Source organism: Bufo bufo, chromosome 1 (assembly GCF_905171765.1).
Source record: "Bufo bufo chromosome 1, aBufBuf1.1, whole genome shotgun sequence".
Lineage (NCBI taxonomy): Eukaryota > Metazoa > Chordata > Amphibia > Anura > Bufonidae > Bufo > Bufo bufo.
The window spans coordinates 549,794,859-549,816,284 of NC_053389.1; the positions used below are offsets into that span (position 1 = coordinate 549,794,859).

The 21,426-nt window shown below is 39.4% G+C and overlaps 1 protein-coding gene across 2 annotated transcripts in view; it reads right to left on the reverse strand.

The window, feature by feature from the left end:
* RELN (reelin) overlaps positions 1-21,426 on the reverse strand; it is an 841,105-nt gene that overhangs the window by 182,703 nt on the left and 636,976 nt on the right. For both annotated transcript variants that reach the window (XM_040412563.1, XM_040412554.1), the window contains exon 28: positions 9,784-10,019. In XM_040412563.1, coding sequence (XP_040268497.1) covers positions 9,784-10,019 — 236 coding nt within the window. The remainder of the gene's footprint in view (positions 1-9,783; positions 10,020-21,426) is intronic.

The following is a 21,426-nucleotide window of genomic DNA, read 5'->3' on the forward strand; positions in this document are numbered from 1 at the left end:
TTAAACCTGACAGGGCACACCTGTGAAGTGAAAACCATTTCAGGGGACTACCTCTTGAAGCTCATCAAGAGAATGCCAAGAGTGTGCAAAGCAGTAATCAAAGCAAAAGGTGGCTACTTTGAAGAACCTAGAATATGACATATTTTCAGTTGTTTCACACTTGTTTGTTATGTATAGAATTCCACATGTGTTAATTCATAGTTTTGATGCCTTCAGTGTGAATCTACAATTTTCATAGTCATGAAAATAAAGAAAACTCTTTGAATGAGAAGGTGTGTCCAAACTTTTGGTATGTACTGTATATATAAGTCAAAAAGCGCCATTTACTCCAAAATGATACCAGTGAAAAATAAACATCGTCCCCCAAAAATCAAGCCCTCACACAACTCCATATAAAGAAAAATAAAAAAAGTTATGGGTCTTGGGAAGCGGCAATGCAAAAACATTTTTTTCTTTAAAAAAAGGGTTTTATTGCAAAAAAGTAGTAAAACGTAAAAGAACTATATATATATTTGGTATCACTGTAATCATACTGACCCAGAGAATAAAGATATTATGTTATTTATACCGAAAACTGAACGCCGTAAAATTTATAACGTAAAAACGCAGTGTCAGTATTGCTGTTTTTCCCATCTCCCTCCCAGAAAGAGTTAATAAAAGTTAATCAGAAGGTTATGTGTACCCCAAAATAGCACCATTAAAAACTACAACTTGTCCTGCAAAAAACAAGCCATCATAAAGCTATATAAAAAATAAAACAGTTATAGCTCTTGGAACGCGACGATGAAAAAAAGAAGAAAAACACTTGGTCAGTAAGGCCCAAAACAGGCTGGTCACTAAGGGATTAAAGAGGATATGAAAGAATGAAGGGAGAGTTGGAAAACCCCCCCATTCTGCTGGACCTTGACTTGCCTGCTTCCACATCCCAGCTGCCCGCTCCTTTTCCTGCAGGCCTGCGATGCTCCGTTGGGCTCCATCTATGTCGAAATTCAGTTTGATGCAAGGGAAACTACTGCGGCCTGTGACTGGCTGCAGTAATGTCAAACCGGATGTGGACATTGATGGAGCCCAGCGGAGCATTGCAGGCCTACAGGAGAAGGAGCAGGGAGACCTTGCCTGCAAGCAAGTCATCTTCCGTTTGTAGGTTTGTCAGAATGGGTGGTTTGCCAACCCCCCCCCCCCCATTCTTGCACAAACCCTTTAAGTCTAACTCCCATCCTTCAATAGCAACATGGTCTACAAACTTTACAAAAGTTAATTTATATATTTGTCTACTGTATATGCATACACATATGACATTTGCTTATTGCAGACGTCTTCAACCTTTTCTAGCCACTTGCACATGTAACAGATGGTATTGAGACCAACTGGGTAGTAAAAAAGTCTATTAAAGATATGTCATATGGTTCTTATCATAGTGTTAACTGCCACTGCCATTGATACGATTTTAATGTCAGTGCCAAGTTTCAATAATATGATGAGATCCTTGTTTGCTACTAAGGTACAATACTAATAGCTAAGACCAGCTGGGTAGCCACATGCAGGGGGCTTGAGAGCCATATGTGGCTCCTGACCCACCAGTTGGGCAACAGTGACTTAGTATTTAACCAACCTATGCAATGAAAGTCAATGGCAATCAACCAAAGAGAAAAATAAACAAATTAAGATGCGCACTCTCTGCCCATCTGCCTAGTGCTTCTAATCAGTGTATAATACAGTTAGATTTTACATTGCCCTAAATTCTGTAGGTCAAAAGTCCAAGAAAGACAAGTCTTTTAGTGTAGGTCCTGTCTGCTGGAATACTGGATGCACAATTGACAGTGTACATCCAGAGATTATCAATATGTATACACTGACAGTACAGCACAAACATGATATGGGTTTAGCATAGTTCCTAATATTTACAGTTTTACATTTACAACTCATGGATAGTACGGTCTCATAACTGTATCGCAGCAATTACCGCTATCCATGTATCACATGGGCTACAAACTAGACACTTTACACCCACTGTTGCTGCCCTTTTAACTTTTACCAGTTATACAGGGTGGGCCATTTATATGGATACACCTTAATAAAATGGGAATAGTTGGTGATATTAACTTCCTGTTTGTGGCACATTAGTATATGTGAGGGGGGAAACTTTTCAAGATGGGTGGTGACCATGGCGGCCATTTTGAAGTCGGCCATTTTGAATCCAACTTTTGTTTTTTCAATAGGAAGAGGGTCATGTGACACATCAAACTTATTGGGAATTTCACAAGAAAAAACAATGGTGTGCTTGGTTTTTACGTAACTTTATTCTTTCATGAGTTATTTACAAGTTTCTGACCACTTATAAAATGTGTTCAATGTGCTGCCCATTGTGTTGGATTGTCAATGCAACCCTCTTCTCCCACTCTTCACACACTGATAGCAACACCGCAGGAGAAATGCTAGCACAGGCTTCCAGTATCCGTAGTTTTAGGTGCTGCACATATCGTATCTTCACAGCATAGACGATTGCCTTCAGATGATACGAGATGTGCAGCACCTGAAACTACGGATACTGGAAGCCTGTGCTAGCATTTCTCCTGCGGTGTTGCTATCAGTGTGTGAAGAGTGGGATAAAATGGTTGCATTGACAATCCAACACAATGGGCAGCACATTGAACACATTTTGTAAGTGGTCAGAAACTTGTAAATAACTCATGAAAGAATAAAGTTACGTTAAAACCAAGCACAGCATTGTTTTTCTTGTGAAATTCCCAATAAGTTTGATGTGTCAAATGACCCTCTTCCTATTGAAAAAACAAAAGTTGGATTCAAAATGGCCGACTTCAAAATGGCCGCCATGGTCACCACCCATCTTGAAAAGTTTCCCCCCTCACATATACTAATGTGCCACAAACAGGAAGTTAATATCACCAACCATTCCCATTTTATTAAGGTGTATCCATATAAATGGCCCACCCTGTAGAATATCTGTGTTGGGACAGATACTGAATAGTGACAATCCATGTAACATTATTAAAATTTTCCTTTCTGTGTCACTTGCTAAATATGCCATATAAAGGTTATTTTTGACTATCATTATTATTACATTTACATCTCATCATTTACCTTTAGGCGACCAAAGCTCTGCTTGTTACACGACAACATAACCATGCCTTTACTTGATGAGTATATAAATCACTTCCCAGATCATATACAGAAAAACTAAGAGGCAGTTTGCCAGTCGGAGAAGAAGGCCGAGCAAGTAACAGATCTTATTTATAACCTTGTCAGGTGTCGTACGCAGTAGTTGTGTGTGCACCATCAGCTTTCATTCTTAGTCCTTTTTTAAACTGTAAAATCTGCTAATGGAATGAGTATGTGGAGAGGTCCTAAGGATACTTTATTTTCATTTCAGCTCATATATTTAGTCCTATCAACAAGAACTGTCACTACAGTATGTCACATTTACTATTTCTTAATGGCTGCTGTGACTTTCAGCATATGACTCTGCAAACAAGCTGCTGAGGAGTAGTGGAAATGATGGCAAGCTGAGATGAATTGCATACACTAGTCAATCACTGGCTCCCTCTTCCAGTAGAAACAGAGGGCATATATATAGTATGTCCTTGCTGTGCAGGGCTTTCTTGCCATCTGGAGCTAGGTTGGTCCAAGTACGTAGTTTCTGGGAAAGGACAGGAAGGCTGAACTCCCAGAAGTAATTACTGCTGAAGTGCAGCCAACAAGATTATGCTGCATTTCTAAAATATGTCGTGCACATTGATCATAAATGTGGGGGACAGCCCTGCTGCATCCACAGTCTCAACACAAACTCGGGGAGTGCAAACAATGACATGTCAAAGTGCTAACAAGCTATAATATATTTTCTTCTTAAAGTAATCACATCACTGACCTTTTATTCCTTAACTCAATTCCATGATGATGGATGGTAGGTTTGTTTGTTATACACTAGCTTAATTGGCAAAATGACAAATGACTGCACGCTCAAGATCACTGATTATGCCACCATGGTATTATAGTGCTCTGAAGTATAGTAGCTAAAAAGATGTGTTATTCTACAGCCATTTGAAATGGATTCTAACATATTCTGAAGAAACCCTATCAATGAAAGTCAATGGAAATCGAATGGAACAGAGACTAGCCATTATGCGAAGTCTTAGCAAAACCAAAATATGCAGGTTCACACAGCCCTTTGGCAAAGTGAATAGTGCAAGACTAGACTGAGCCCTCCATAGGGGCTGACTACTGAAGGCACATTTAGGGTATGGCCACACGGTCGGGTTTATGCATGCAATTTTGGAAACCAAACTCAGAAGTGGATCATAAAAGGACCAATACAACTTATTCTTCCAAACTTGCATGCAGAAACCTGACCTTGTGGTGCTACTCAGAATAAATGTCACAGATTACTCTAGTTAAAGGGCTAATCTCACAAATAGCATTTAGGAGGAAAAAGCCAGCTCATCAATGCTCTGATATTTGTAATGAGGAAAAATAGAATTGATCCAGCATGAAGTAAAATCCAATTTATTGAAGACATTTTAAAACATTTTTCCTGTGAGACTCCTGTACCAAACACCTGGTTGAGGAGTCTCTGTTGATGGCTGAAGTGCTGGGACCCTTGTCAATCACAAGAACAGGAGTCCCAGAGTCACCTTTCTAAATCGAACTGTATTGCGCATGTCGGTCCACCACTCCATTCACTTCCATAGAACTTGTTACATAGACAGTGCTCAATAAGATCCATAGAAGTGAAGACGACATGCACATTACCTCAAGATCGCTTGGGATCCCAGCAGTGAAACCCCCAATTCTTATTAATAACTCCTTTACAGAGGAACCAGAAAAATGCAGGCATACATTGATTATGGCTTATATTTAAAGGGTATTGTGACTTAGGCTACTTTCACACTGTCGTTTTGGCTTTCCGTTTGTGAGATTCGTTCAGGGCTCTCACAAGCGGTCCAAAACGGACCAGTTTTGCCCTAATGCATTCTGAATGGAAATGGATCCGCTCAGAATGCATCCGTTTGCCTCCGATCAGTCTCCATTCTGCTCTGGAGACAGACACCAAAACGCTGCCTGCAGCATTTTGCTGTCCGCTTGACGAAACTGAGCCAAACGGATCCGTCGTGGCACACAATGTAAGTCAATAAGGATGGATCAGTTTTCTCTGGCACAATAGAAAACGGATCAGTCTCCCATTGACTTTTAATGGAGTTCATGACGGGTCTGTCTTGGCTATGTTACAGATAATAATACAAACGGATCCGTTCATGACGGATGCATGCGGTTGTGTTATTGTAACCGATCTGATTTTGCAGATCCATGACGGATCCGCCCAAAACGTGAGTGTGAAAGTAGCCTTAATCTAATAAATCTAAACAAAAACTTGTGCAATTTTCCCATTTTCTTTCTTTATCAGTTTTTCATAGTGATCAAGATCTTGGCTTTCAGTCATTTGATGATCACTAAGATAAACACCTGACCACAAGATAAAATTCTCATAACTGTACTTTAACCCCTCAAGGACTGGGTCATTTTTCACCTTAAGGACCAGACAGATTTTTGCAAATCTGACATGTGTCACTTTATGTGGTGATAACTTTAAAACACTTTTACTCCAAGCCATTTCTTGTCACATATTGTACTTCATGACAGTGTTAAATTTGAATCAAAATATTTCATTTTTATTTATAAAAAAATACAGAATTTACTAAAAAATTTTTAAAAAATTAGCAACTTTCCAAATTTCAATTTCTCTGCTCTTAAAACAGATAGTGATACCTCATATAATAGTTATTACTTTGCATTTCCCATATGTCTACTTCATGTTTGGATCATTTTATGAATGCAATTTTATTTTTTGGGGACGTTAGAAGGCTTAGAAGTTTAGAAGCAAATCTTGAAATCTTTCAGAAAATTTCCAAAACCCACTTTTTAAGGACCAGTTCAGGTGTGAAGCCACTTTGTGAGGCTTACATAATAGAAACCACCCAAAAATGACCCCATTTTAGAAACTACACCCCCTCAAGGTATTAAAAACTGATTTTAAAAATGTTGTTAAGAATTAATGGAAAATGGAGATGAAATTTCAGAATTTTACTTTTTTGGCAGATTTTCCATTTTAATCATTTTTTTTCCGCTAACAAAGCAAAGGTTAACAGCCAAACTCAATATTTATTGCCCTGATTCTGTAGTTTACAGAAACACCCCATATGTGGTCGTAAACTGATGTAAGGGCACACGGCAGGGCGCAGAAGGAAAGGAATGCCATATGGTTTTTGGAAGGCAGATTTTGATGGACTGTTTTTTTTTACACCATGTCCCATTTGAAGCCCCCCTGATGCACCCCTAGAGTAGAAACTCTAAAAAAGTGACCCCATTTTAGAAATGACACCCCTCAAGGTATTCAAAACTGATTTTACAAACTTTGCTAACCCTTTAGGTGTTCCACAAGAATTAATTGAAAATCGATATGAAATTTCAGAATTTCACTTTTTTGGGCAGATTTTCCATTTTAATCAATTTTTTTCCGCTAAAAAAGCAAGGATTGACAGCCAAACTAAACTCAATATTTATTGCCCTGATTCTGTAGCTTACAGAAAAACCCCATATGTGGTAGTAAACTGCTATACGGGCAGACGAAATTGCACAGAAGGAAAGGAACGCCATATGGTTTTTGGAGGGCAGATTTCACTGGGATAATTTTAACTTGCCATGTCACATTTGAAGACCCCCTGATGCACCCCTAGAGTATAAACTCCAAAAAAGTGACCCCATTTTGGAAACTATGGGATAAGGTAGCAGTTTTGTGGGTACTATTTTAGGGTACAGATGATTTTTGGTTGCTCTATATTACACTTTTTGAGAGGCAAGGTAACAAAAAAATTGCTGTTTTGGCACTGTTTTAATTTTTTGTTCATCTGACATGTTAGATAATGAGCTATTTTTATAGAGCAGGTTGTTACGGACGCGACAATACCAAATATGACTACTTTTTTGTTGTTTGTTTCAGTTTTAAATAATAAAGCATTTTTGAAAAAAAAAAATTTGTGTCTCCATATTCTGAAAGCCATAGTTTATTTACATTTTTTGGGCGACTGTCTTATGTAGGGGCTCATTTTGTTCGGTATAAGATGATGGTTTTATTGGTACTATTTTAGGGTGCATATGACTTTATCTTTTAGTATTACACTTTCTGTGATGTAAGGTGACAAAAAATGGCTTTTTTGACACCGAAATTTTTTTTTTTTTACTGTGTTCACCGAAGGGGTTAGGTCATGTGATATTTTTATAGAGCAGGATGTTACGGACTTGGCAATACCTAATATGTATACTTTTTTTTATTTATTTCAGTTTTACAATAACAGCATTTTTTTAACAAAAAAAAATCATGTTTTAGTGTCTCCATATTCTGAGATCCATAGTTTTATTTTTTGGGCAATTGTCTTAGGTAGGGGCTCATTTTTTTCGGGATGAGATGACTGTTTGGTACGATTTTGGGGTGCTTATGACTTTTGGTTCACTTGGTATTACACTTTTTGTGATGTAAGGTAAGTTTTTTTTTAACACCGTTTTATTAGATTTTTTTTACGGTGTTCACCTGAGGGATTAGGTCATGTGATATTTTTATAGAGCAGGTCGTCACGGATGTAGAAATACCTAATATGTATAAAATGTTTTATTTATTTAAGTTTTACACAATAACATCTTTTTTAAACCAAAACAAAAATCCTGTTTTACTGCCTCCATAGTCTGAGAGACATATTTTTTTTTAATTTTTTTTAGCAATTGTCTTAGGTAGAGTATAATTTTTGCGGGATGAGGTGACGGTTTGATTGGCACTATTTTTGGGTGTGTATGACTTTTTGATTGCTTTCTTTTACAGTGTTCACCTGAGTAGGTCATTACGGACGCAGCGATACCTAATATGTATACTTTTTTTTATTTATTTATTTTTATTTATTTAAGTTTTATACATTAATATCATTTTTGAAACAAAACTAGATATCATGTTTTAGTTTCTCCATAGTCTGAGAGCCATAATTTTTTGGGCGATTGTCTTAGGTAGGGTATCATTTTTGTGGGATGAGATGACGGTTTGATTGGTACAATTTTGGGGTGCATATGACTGAGGGATCTGTGACACATCTGTATTGTAATGCATTACCAGTTTGTGGATTACACTGAGTAATACACTAACAAGTTGCCTAGGAGACCCAGCCTGAGGCTGGATCTCCTGGGCACCCGTAGAAGGCAGGTCCCCATGCCGTGCAAGGCGTTGGGCAGCCTCTGCATGGCATCGGGCTGCCTTGTCACACATCGGGTCCCACGCCCCAGCAGCACGGGGACCTGATGCGCTCCTTCACCCGCCGCAAACCCCTTCTATGTCGCGGTCAGCGCTGACCACGGCATAGAAGGGGTTAATTTGCCGGCATCGCTGTAAACAGCGGCCCGGCTACTAGCGACTGCCAGACCCCTGCAGTGATCGGGCAGGCGCAGCTCCTGCATCAACCCGATTAGCCCGCCGTGCATGTACGGCGGAATGCATTCTGACACAGATTCCCCCGCTGTACATGCATGGCATTTTGCGTTAAGAGGTTAACTATTATGAGTACTGATCAGCATATGATGTGGACAGATTTTCAGCCTCTGGATCTAGACATTGAAGGTACAGTATGTTTTAAAACCACTGCAGAGAAATCAGAAGCAGATTCAGCACCATGCAGCAGTATTAAAAGTGAGTAGGATCTGTTGGGCCTTGGAAATGTTTGGCTATGCCGGATATGGCAATTCTGTTGGAACATAGCACCAGAATGCCTGGCGCAGACGTGGATGTAGCCTTAAGCTGGATTTACACAGGCCGACTGAGCGGCCAATCGTCGGGAAGGAAGCTGTTCGTTCAGGGAAGGAGACAGCAGCATTTACAAGTAGCGATCTCCTTCACTATATGAGGACGAGCGATCACTATTGTGATCCCTCATCCTCATACAGAATCATGGTTTCTGAGCAGCAGATCGTTGTTTAGACCACACGATCTGCTGCCCAGAAGCTACGATCGGTGGTGCCTGCACGAACGACAGGATCACCTGATGAACGAGCGTTTTGCTCGGTGATCGGCAGCACATTTACATGGCCAGATTTTCGAGAACGCCCGTTCTCGGGCCATGCAAATGCACCTTTAGTTTGAAAATCTAAACTTTACCCTGGCTTCAATTATGGCTTCCTTCACACACTTCTTTTGGTGTTTTTTTTGTTCACATATTTTTTTAGGTATGCATAGGAAAATGACAAAAAAAAAAGTCAAAGCAACAGCATACTTTGATTTAACAAAAACTGGCATCAGATCTTGCTGTGTAATCACGCTCTGCTGCTGGCAAACAACGAGTCAGTATGGGGAAAAGGGATGGCATTAGCGATCGCTCCTCCCCATACTATGGAGGAGATCACTGCATACAAATTCAGTGGTCTCCTCTGCCGGTGAGCAGGTGATTGTTAGGAAGGAATGCTGCTCTGTTGTCCTGTGTAAAGGGACCTTTTTATAGAGAATGCTATCAATTACTGATAACACCTCCCGGTGTACTGAGAGCTGTTCACAGGGGTGGTATTAAGTTAGAAAATACAGAGATATAAATGTATAAATGATAAGTTTAACTGAATCTTTTCCCACAAAACTATATATCAACCTGCTCAGCTTCTTCTGCTCTATAACATGCTGCCTGCAGATTGCACTGCATTTTGTTGTGACAAGTCCTCTTTAAATAAAAACAAATTAAGATAAGTTACCTTGAGGCAAGTGATCTTGGTATGATGATTGTTACCCTTGTCCAATCTTCATAGTCTCCTTGAGAGTAAGAGGTTGGTTCGCCTAATTCCCTGGAACTTCCTTCACAATCTTTGATTCCTGGAGATGCAGGATAACATCCCTCCCTCACGAGTGACCAAGACAGGCCTGCATCATGGGAGTACTGAAGGAGGACTGGAGTTGTATTGCTGAACTCTTTTGTGCATCCTACATTTAACTGAAGCAGATAAGCATACTGTAAATAACCATCCATGATATTTCAAAAGCTGTCTATAAAATAGTTTAAGCAGGACATGTAGCTTAGGCAAACAGTAACATACAGTATAGGACTAAAAACTTACATGTGTAATGCATGGGTACTTACAATTCTTAAATCTAAAAAATGTTAACAAATTGTGAAAAAAGGGTTTAGCATGAAAAAAAAAAGTTTTAAAATCCTAAAAATGATGTTATTGCAGTTGTAAACATACTGCAAATGCGACAGAATAGTAAGAAATGGTAAGCTAGGTTGTGCTTGATGGTTATGGTAGTGGGAGATATTTTGCATGTGGAAGGGCTTATTTATGTGTTAGTGGCTCACGGTCCACTTTCTCCACAGACAGCACATGGATCCATTGACTTTAATATGTTTATTCCCACACCAGTGGTTTTCCATTGACCCACAGAGACATGCACTACTTTGATCCATTTTCCAGACATACCCATAGAAGTCTATGGGTCCATGAAAATCACTGACAGAACACCAAAGACATCAATGTTCTGTTTGTATTTTTCATAAACCATTAGTAGGGGATGCTCTTTAAGTAGGAAATCTTCTTTTCAGCCTGGTGATGCATGTGGAATAGGGATCACACACAGAGAACAAAAAATGGACACATGGATCAGCAACGGACCCTTCACCGATATAAAACACTGACCATCTTGACACAGGCCATCGTCATGGACATGGACATTTGGATATAGCCTTAGGGAGGTTAAGAAATATATAAACAGGTTGGGCTAAACTGAGTAGAAAGTTCAATTATATTCATCAGTTAACAATATAACAATATATTCCAGTTTCATGGAATAATCCATTCATTCTGATTACTGCCCTCTCACTCAGTTGCCTTCACATACAGCAATGATCCCTTCTGTATGGGGTTGAAGGATTGTTACTATAATTGTTAGCCCCCTTACAGTTTTCTTGTCTATTGCCAGGACATCCATGTTTAGATTTTGAGCAACAACAAACCCATCATGAAAAATGCATGATTGCTGTGGTTTTGCAATGCAGTAATTGCCCATGTGGTTGTACAAGTGAAACATGTTTAACAAATGTGTTTCCCCTGTAAAGCCGCATGGGCAATTTCTGCATCGCAAAACTATGGCAATTGTGGTAAAAAGACATGCATTTTTTCTGATCCATTTTTTGTTGCATTTTTTTTTACCGCAGTTGTAAATTCAGCCTCAGGTATGTAACCACAGGCCACCACAAAATAAGCTTTCTTTATAGCACTAGAACCAGTTCATAGTCATAAAATAGGCATAAAATATTGTGGTCACATTATGTGAATTCTGACTCTAGCCACGCAGAAAGATTCTTTAACACAATGATGGAATGAGAGAATAATAAAAATGTTCATTCAGTAGAGGATTTTTGATAACAGAAAATATCAGTTCTGAACTTTGCAGCTGTTGCTCTCTATGCTATTAGACAGGCGCAAGGTGCACTTTCTGCTGTTCTTATTTGGGCTGTTAAGGCTAGCTAGAGGTCCTGTACATATTTCTCAATGAAATGTCTACTTTAAAGAGGACCTTTCACCTGTATAAACTATGGTAACTGAGTATGCTGACATGTAGAGCGGCGCCCGGGGATCTCACTGCACTTACTATTATCCCCGGGCGCCGCTCCGTTCTCCCGTTATAGGCTCCGGTACCTTTGCTTCTTAAGTTATAGTAGGCGGTGTCTTCCCTTGTCCTGTGGGCGTCTCCTTCTCCTAGGCTGCAGCGCTGGCCAATCGCAGCGCACAGCTCACAGCCTGGGAGGTTTTTTTCTCCCAGGCTGTGAGCTGTGCGCTGCGATTGGCCAGCGCTGCAGCCTAGGAGAAGGAGACGCCCACAGGACAAGGGAAGACACCGCCTACTGTAACTTAAGAAGCAAAGGTACCGGAGCCTATAACGGGAGAACGGAGCGGCGCCCGGGGATAATAGTAAGTGCAGTGAGATCCCCGGGCGCCGCTCTACATGTCAGCATACTCAGTTACCATAGTTTATACAGGTGAAAGGTCCTCTTTAAGGTTGATTCTGATACTTTATGAAGTTTAAAAAAAATAAATGATGAATTACTTCTTTATTTAGGTTGTGTTGAGTGATAACACCTGCCCAGCTGCTATGTCACAAGCTGAGCCGAGAATGTGATAATGTGAAAAGTGTTGATGATCTTCACATTGCTGTTTAACACGTATGGAAGTAGAAGTTCTTGCAGTATATTAACCATAAAACCCAGGGCTTACGGGAACCATCCCTTCTCCCTTTTAACAGAATTTAAAATTTGTAAAAGTATATTAGTGCCACTCTAGCTCTGTAGACCACACAATGAAATGTGTTTGGTCAAATGCTTTTTAAAGGATATCTCTAAATGGGCAAAACTGTTTCAGCAAATAAAAGTTTTTTATTGGATAATGAAAAGTGATACAGTTTTCCATTGTACTTTCTTTATCAGTTCTCCCCTTGCTGTCATTCAATGTGAACCAGTAAATAAAAATGATGTCCTGGTATTATGATGGACACATGGGGTACGACTCATTTCACTACAGTTATAGGAACTCTGTGTTGTGTGAGACCAGACAGTGTGGCTGGCCACACAAGACCAAGCAACTCCCACCAGCAGCAGCCAATGGGCGCATACATCTGCAGTAAAATTATGAGGCCATTGGCCACTAATGGTGGATGTGGCTTGGACGTCTGTCTCTTCACCTAAATCAGGCATGCTCAACCTGCGGCCCTCCAGCTGTTGTAAAACTACAACTCCCACAATGCCCTTCTGTAGGATGATAGCTGTAGGCTGTCAGGGAATGATGGGAGTTGAAGTTTTGCAACAGCTGGAGGGCCGCAAGTTGAGCATGCCTGACCTAAATCATCTGTGCACTTCTGAGATCATTACATGACAGGACTGATTTTTAGCCCCTGCCACTGAACACTGAGGGTATAACCACAACAGACAGGGATATCTGAGGGATATGTTACATGTACATTAGTTTCAGATTTTGCAGCAGAGTTGCTGTGGATTTCACCCAACGCATTGAAGGACCGCATCACAGCTCAATTTCTGTGGTACTGTAATATGCTGAAGATTTTCCAAAGCATATGTGCCACAAGTTAGCATAACCTGAAGGTTCCTACTGACTGACTCAGCAAAAAGAGATACATAAAGTATACAGGAAAATGTTTGAACTTTTTTCGTATACAAAAAAATCTTTAGCTGCTAAAACCATTATACTTTTTTAAACTTGGGTCTGTTCACACTAGCAAGTGGAATCCCTCTAATATCAAATTCTGACATTTAGAGGGGTATTCTTATCTGAGATATAAATATTTGATACATGATTATATGTTAAGAACAGAGACACCCCACACTCCTGATGAGGTTGCCACCACCTGAGGTAGATCATGAATGGAATGATGGCCCTGAATCTATGGTAGTTACGGAAACTGCCAAGCATGCTTGAGACTCTGTGGTTAGGCCATAAAAAGATATGCGATCAGAATGCCAGTTGAGTAATCTTCAAAGTGAATCTATCACCAGTACTACATGCATAGTAGTGCTTCCATGGACTCACAAGATCCCTAATTTGTATGAAGATACTCGCCCACATTTCACCCCTACTGACTTGAAAACTGGCATTGTAATACATTGAGAAGGTTCATAAGCATGTGCACATAATGGAGAGGACTCTAGAAGTCCTCTCAATGTATTTCAGCGCTGGTTTGCAAGTGCATGGCGGTGGAATGAGAGTGAATATTGTCATACAAATTAGTGATCCCGAGTCCCGGGAGCAGTACTATTCATGTTAGGCCTCATGCACACGACCGTTTTTTTTTGCGGACCGCAAAATGGATTTCCGTTGTTCCGTGATCCGTGACCGTTTTTTCTTCCGTGGGTCTTCCTTGATTTTTGGAGGATCCACGGACATGAAAAGTGAATAAAAAAAACTAAGTCAAGTTTGCATTGAAAATTATAGGAAAAACGGAAACGGATCACGGACACGGACGCGGATGACTATCTTGTGTGCATCCGTGATTTTTCACGGACCCATTGACTTGAATGGGTCCGTGAACCGTTGTCCGTGAAAAAAATAGGACAGGTCATATTTTTTTCACGGACTGGAAAAACGGATCACGGACGCGGAAGCCAAACGGTGCATTTTCCGATTTTTCCACGGACCCATTGAAAGTCAATGGGTCCGCGAAAAAAAAACGGAAAACGGAACAACGGCCGCGGATGCACACAACGGTCGTGTGCATGAGGCCTAATACTGTACTTAATACGGCACGAGGTGACAGATTCTCTTTAAATCTTTGGTGTTATCTGTTCTTGGTGGTAGTCAGAAAAATGTATAAAGGGTTAACATATTATACTATACAATAAACTTTAAAAAAAATCATAACACATTAAATATACAGATACAACAAACCTTAAAGAGGACCTTTCATGTATTTTTTTCATAGATAAATACCTTTACTTGCGACCCTGCCTGTTTTTTTTATATATCGTTCCTACACCCCGCTGTGCCCCCCTGTAGTTTTCCCGCTCAGTATGTTAATCCTATGCATCGGTACAGGGAGGAGGAGACTCCAGGGTTTCTCAATCGGCGTCGACTTCTCCCTGGCTGTGCCGCGATCCAATCACAAAAAAAAAGCTCACCTTCTCCCTGGCTGTTACGCTCTCGGCTGTTATTGGATCTCAGCACAGCCATGGAGAAGGAGACGCCCATTGAGAAACCCTGGCATCTCCTCCTCCCTGTACCGATGCTCAGGATTAACATACTGAGCGGGAAAATTACAGGGGGGCCCAGAGGGGTGTAGTAGAGATATTTGCAGCGGCGGGCAATGTAAATACAGCTCTTCAATGGGATGGAGTATAACTACATCTGCTTCTTCCCTATTAAGTGAATAGAATGGAGAAGCTATAATTACACTGCTCACCTCTGCAATGTTGAGCGAGTCGGTAAACAGTGAAGAGAATGCAGCACTGTGTACTCTTCATAAAGCTGACAGACGGTGGTGCCAGAGATCAGACCCCCATCGATATGATATTGATGACCTATCATAAGGCTAGATCATCAATATGAGAAAAATCTGGTAGTAGCTTGAACTATTTATCATGTTCCTCAAACCACTGCTGAACATTGTAGCAGTGTGCATTATCCTGCTGAAATAAAATCCACATGAATACTGGAACCCCCCAGATCCTCTAGTAGGACATTGTTTATAGCACCACATTGTCTCTGCCAGCATGCGATTTGTACCTGGCTGTCCACATGATGTAGAAGAAAAGATTATTCATTAATCCACATCACCTTCTTTCATTGCTCCATGTTCTGGTTCTGATGCTCATGTGCCCTTTATTGGAGCATTCAGCAGCGGACAGGGGGCAGCATGGGTGCTCTGACTGGTCTGCAGCTGTGCAGAAATGTGTGTTCCGACACCTTTTTATCTTAGCCAGCGTAACTTTTTCAGAAATTTGTGCTACAGTGGTTATTCTGTGGGATCAGACCAAATAGGCTAGGGTTTGCTCCCTACAGACCCTGTCATTATTTCACTGGTTGTCCTTCCACAGATCACTTTTGTTAGGTACTAAACACTGCATACCAAGAATACCCCTCAAGGCCTGCCATTTTGAGAACACTCTGACCCAGTCGTCTAGCCATCACAATTTGACCACTGTTCCTTACACTTGAGTATTATCCCTGCTTCCATTATATCTACTTCAAGAACTGAATGTTCACTTGGTGCCTAATATATCCTACCACTTGACAGGTGTTATTGCCACAAGATAATCAAGGTTATCGCTGATTGGTACATATGAATAGTTTGTCATGCAACATGATTGACTAAAAGCCAATCTAGGATTTTCTGCATGCCCATTCTAAATTATTCAAACTGTCTAAAAGAATTGCATAAAAGCAATGTACTTCATTTAGACTTTAAAATGAACTGAAATGCTCTGTCTGTTCTTATGTATAGCAAGGATTTATTACTGAGCTGGTATTCTTATTTCCACATAGATAAAAGGTGAGAATGTAAGGCAGCAGCTCCTTGTAAAAAAAAAACTAACAAAACCCTGAAATGTATAAATCACTTCATTTTAGGGAAGTATTTCTTAAAGCTCCATGCACTGGCTCAGCAATTCCTATTTAAAGTGTCTTTCCCCCCTTCTGAGCTTGCTGTCCTATTAATAGAACTGAGGAAAGGATCTTTGAAGGCTCCCCGGTAAACATCTGATCTATTTAATAATTCCCCTTGTAAATTATTCATCATCTGTATTCACCAATTATGTAAGGACCGTGTAGTGGTGGCTAGCTCATTAAAATTACATTGCAGTCTACCCCTGGAAATTCACAAATGGGAATTCATTATAAACTCAATAAAAATTTGATCAGGGTTCAGAAACAACAGCTTGTCTAACCAAATAAGCACAATTTCAGACACACGTATTCAAATGTTTCCTTTCCATAGGATAAAATTAAAGGCTATGGACACCTTTTTATTATTGTTTACTTATATTGGGCAAAAAATTTTTTTTTCCAATTGGTCTTTATTAAAATTGTCAACTGTTTTTCTTTTATAGCATTCAGCAATTACTGTTTCTGTAGAATGTTCCTTCTGCTTTTCAGTGAAATCCGTTATCGGGCAGCTCTAAGGGCTTGATCTGCACTTATCTCTACTTTCCTAATATTAAAACATTTATTTAAGCTAAATTGCGATCAAACTGATAAGGCTTCACCAATAGATAAAGACTAAAGATCCAGCTGTCAGAACACATTTCTCTGATAAGATATATTACAAAGTTGTTTTTTATATTCACCTGTACTATTCATTTTTAAAACGTTTGTTTAAATAATAGTGACCATTTAAGTTAAAGATGATATTTCATAGTTCCACACATTTTAATTCTATAGAACAATGTACAGCAACACTTTTTATACTCATTTTAACCCCTTTAAGACATAAGCAATTTTGAAAATTATGTTTTTTCGCTTTTATAGAGCAAGTGGTACTTTAATGTTACCAGAGTTATCCCCAAACCTGGCCACTGCCGTTACTGCCTGTGAACCCCCTCCATTCACTCCTTGTGGACCTCTGGTGTACAGTTACACCAAGTTGTGTGAAGCGCTTCATCAGTTTTATAATATATAAACGAAACCCAGCAGCTCTGGTACCAGCAGTGAAGCTCAGCTCGACACAGTGAAGTACCGCACGTCCTTAATTCATCAGTTTTTCTTATTGTACTTACAGGATTCCAAGTAAAAGTCATATAAAATATAGTCAATCCTTTCATTTGCCCGACCATTCACTTCTTACACCCTTAAACAGCGATCTCCAGACCTATAAATTAACATGTTCACACTATACTGGACTACATTTAAACAAGTTATCCTTTAACATATCCAATCCTTCACCGAAATTCATAGAATTGTATCCCTTCCTTATTCCGATATCAAATAATTGGACCGAACCTCCCAACCTCTTTTTTTCTTTTTTCTATTTCTTTTCCAATCACGTGGTGTAGTTCCTCCAATCACCACTCTCTCTCTCATTTATGAATGGAACAACAATCTCATGCACCTCGTATCCCACGGTCACGTGGTGTACAGTAGTTCCTCCAATCACCAGTTTCTCTTTTATTTATGAATGGGGCCATGATCACATACATTTTAGATCTCGCAGTCCAATTCCTCAATTGTGCATCCGCAACCCTCTCATATAGGTAAATAAACTCTATTAAATATACATACTGCCTTATGCTAAAGAGCACACAATCTACTGATTCTAGGTTAGACAGGCTTTAATATCAAATTCCACATTCATTCTGGCTGGTTGTAACGTGCCAAGCCTATAGATCAATTCCACTTCCTTTTTGTTTATTTTCGCTACTGGATCCTCCCCTCTCCACCGTGTACGTACTAATTGTAATCCCACAAAACTCAAACCTTCAGAATTTTTATTATGTATTTTTTTTTAAATGTGCTGATAAACTAGGAGTTTCCAAACCTTTTTTAATATTACAGATATGCTCCTGTACCCTAGTTTTTAGTTTCCTCATTGTCCTTCCTACATACTGGAGGCCACATGGGCACTCCAGCATGTAGACAACTCCCATATGTTCACAGGTAAGATCTCCTTCTATTTTAAATGGTACTTTTGATTTTAGATGTTTTTGAAAACTCTCTAATCCTAAGAGGTCTCCTCTCCAAATAAGCAGGCAATCATCTACATATCTTTTCCAGAAAACTAGGTCCTCATTCTTATTGCCTGTATGAAGAATTGGGTCTATGAATTCCTCTTCCCATACCGCCATAAATAAATTGGCGAAATTCGCCCCATTGCCGTCCCAGTGCACTGTAGATAGAAGCAACCATTGAACCAAATATAATTGTGGCACAAACAAAATTCCAAACATTTAATAAAAAATTCCCTATGATCAGGATGCATTTTTGATCTTTCTTGAGGCAGTGCTCTATCGCACCTATCCCTTTTCCCCTTTGGGATTACTGAATATAGGGACGTTACAAGAAACATATTATCAGTATAAGGGCCGAAGTTCTTTAAAAGCCTTATCACATCCCCTGTGTCTTTTAGATATGACGGGGTATTTACCACATATTTTTGTAGGTAGAAGTCCACATATTCAGACAAGCGGCTAGTTAGGGAGTTTATTCCAGATACAATCGGTTTTCCCAGGGGGTCAGTGATGTTCTTATGTATTTTGGGGAGATAATATATAACTGCGATAACTGGGTGTTTTATCGCTAGGTATTCATGTTCTTTTTTTATTTAAAATAACTCTTTCTTTCCCCTTCTTTAATAATAATAATATCTCCATTTCTTTCTTATATTCTATTGTTGGATCTCTTTTGAGTGTCTTATATGTTTTTTCATCTTGTAGCATCACTTGTTCGTATTTATCTTTATCTAAAATAACAATCCCCCCTTTATCCACATAGTTTATCACAACACGTTTGATTTTCTCTAATGACTTTAAACCCTGTCTTTCCTCATAAGTGAAATACATTTTTTTGGGCTTACTCTCCATATTATCAAGTTCTTTTAATTGACCTCTTTTAAAAGCGTCTATACATTCATTATTTTTTGGTACTGGGAAGAACTTTTCTCCCACATCAATATGTATAAAATCTTTCTGATCTCCCTCTACTACAACTTGTCTCGGATTGGATATCATATAATTCATGATATTAAGCTTCCTTATATATCGATGAATATCCAGATATGTTTCAAATGTATTTATTTGTTTGGTAGGCGCATATTTTAGTCCCTTTATTAAAATGACACGCTCGTTATCTTTAAGTTCGTAGGAGCTAAGATTATAAATCCCTTTAACTTCTCTTTTGTCTTCTTGGTTTTGGGACTGTCTGTTTCTTTTTTTTTTGGGGGGGGGGGGGGGGTGTTCTCATCTTCTCTTGTTGTCCTGCCCTGTTCATTATTTTCTCTTCCTCTCCCCTCTAAATCCCCTTTATGCTCTGATGGGGAAAATTTGGGGTTTCTTGTCTAACGGGTCTATTGTTAGTATCCTCATCAATACTTCCTTCTGATTACTGATAATGCTGATAATTTGAACGGGACCTTACACCACTCTGTATATATTCCTGCGGACCTCTCAGTTGGTAATGAAAAGATCCTCTATTAGGGTTAAGTCTGAAATTCGCTGGCGGATAAGGGCGCCGCAAATAATGAGGGTTGTAATCATTTCTATACCTCTGTGGTCTCCCTTGATTAGGGTGATAACCTATCGGTTCAAAATGTTCTCGTTTCCAGGTTTACCGATATCCTTCTCTGTAATAATTCCCTATATGGCCAATGAATTCCTCTTTTCGAGCTACAATCGTATCCTTTTCTGTAGTACCCGTGTGAGCCGACACTTCTCCTGCTCTTTAAATCTCCACTTATAAACCTTTTTCTGATGGTGATCTTCTATTACTTTAATATACTTCCTATGTTTTTTTTTTGTTTTAACTTCCGCCACTATTTTTAAAACATTTTTTGGACATTTCTGGGACAGCTCTCCATAGACACTCAGTTCTATAAATGGTTCTACATTTTTGTTAATCTCATCTATCTATTTGTTTATTTGTTTTTACTTTTTCTTTCTTATTCCTATAAAAAATTGCATTACATTGAGACCACATTCATTCATGAGCTTTTCCCACTCGTCCAGATCATTTTCATCCTCTAAACTAAGAGGTAGTTGCCACCCCAGACCTTCTGGGATTTTTCTCTCTACTAAGTATCTTTAGGGCAATCACATCCCAGGTGGTTTTCACCTCCTTAGTCATAAGCCTCCCAAGTCCGAGAAAAATCCCATCAAGGTCATTAGGTTTTTTCCCCCATAGGTTTTTTACCCCAATAAAAACATCATCTATATTACATCTAAAATCGGCTCTGAAGTCAAAAGATATCCATAACGTAACACAGTTTGGGACTAACCCACCAACAAGTATACTTTTTGAAAAAAAAAAAAAATCAAAAAAAAATTTAAAAATTAAATAAAAGAGTCTCAAACCGCAAATGTCTTTTGATGAGCAAAATGTATTGATAGAGCAGAGATTGTTGGAGAAGAGATACAAAATATGTGCCCTAAATAAATATATCAGAGAAGTAGTTAAATAAGGGGAAGAAAAGAAAGGAGGGGAGAACTTGGAAAAGAAAGATATCCCCAAGAAAGAGGAAGACTTTAGACTAGCCTTCATCACACAATATAGCAGTAATGCCGGTTTCCTAAAAAATGCTATAATCAACAATTGGTCTGTTCTCAAAAATGACCCTGTTTTGGGTGAGTTAATACCAGAAAAACCTGGCATTATCTTTGAAAAGCTCCTAATATTAAAGACAAATTAGTACATAGCCATTTACCTGTGAAACAACAGAAGACGAAGAAGCACCAATTTACATGGTGCGGTTTTTGCATACCATGTAAAAACCGCACAAAAAAGAACAAACTCAAACTGAAGAGGTGGTGTCTAAAAGTACTGGAGCACAATTGTCATGAGTAATGGGGAGAGGATAACACCAAATGACACACAGAAGGAAAAGACCGGAGTCTAGGCCTCAAAGCTAAGGGAGAGAGATGGTGACCTCCTAGGAATCCCTAGACCTCTCCCTGACTCCTGACAGTATGAGTAGACCCAGAAGGTGGAAATACTCATACACTGGAAACTAGGCCCTGAAGACCATGGAAGGCCCTAGGAATGGTGGCAGGGAATGAGACTACTGGTTCCTTCCCAGATGAAGGAACCAGCGTCTCCCTGAGGCCTACAGACAACAACACACAAGTGAACAACAAAATGCAAGACAAAATACACTTAGCTTAAAGCAGAATGGAGGAGCAGGAGATCCAAAGGAAC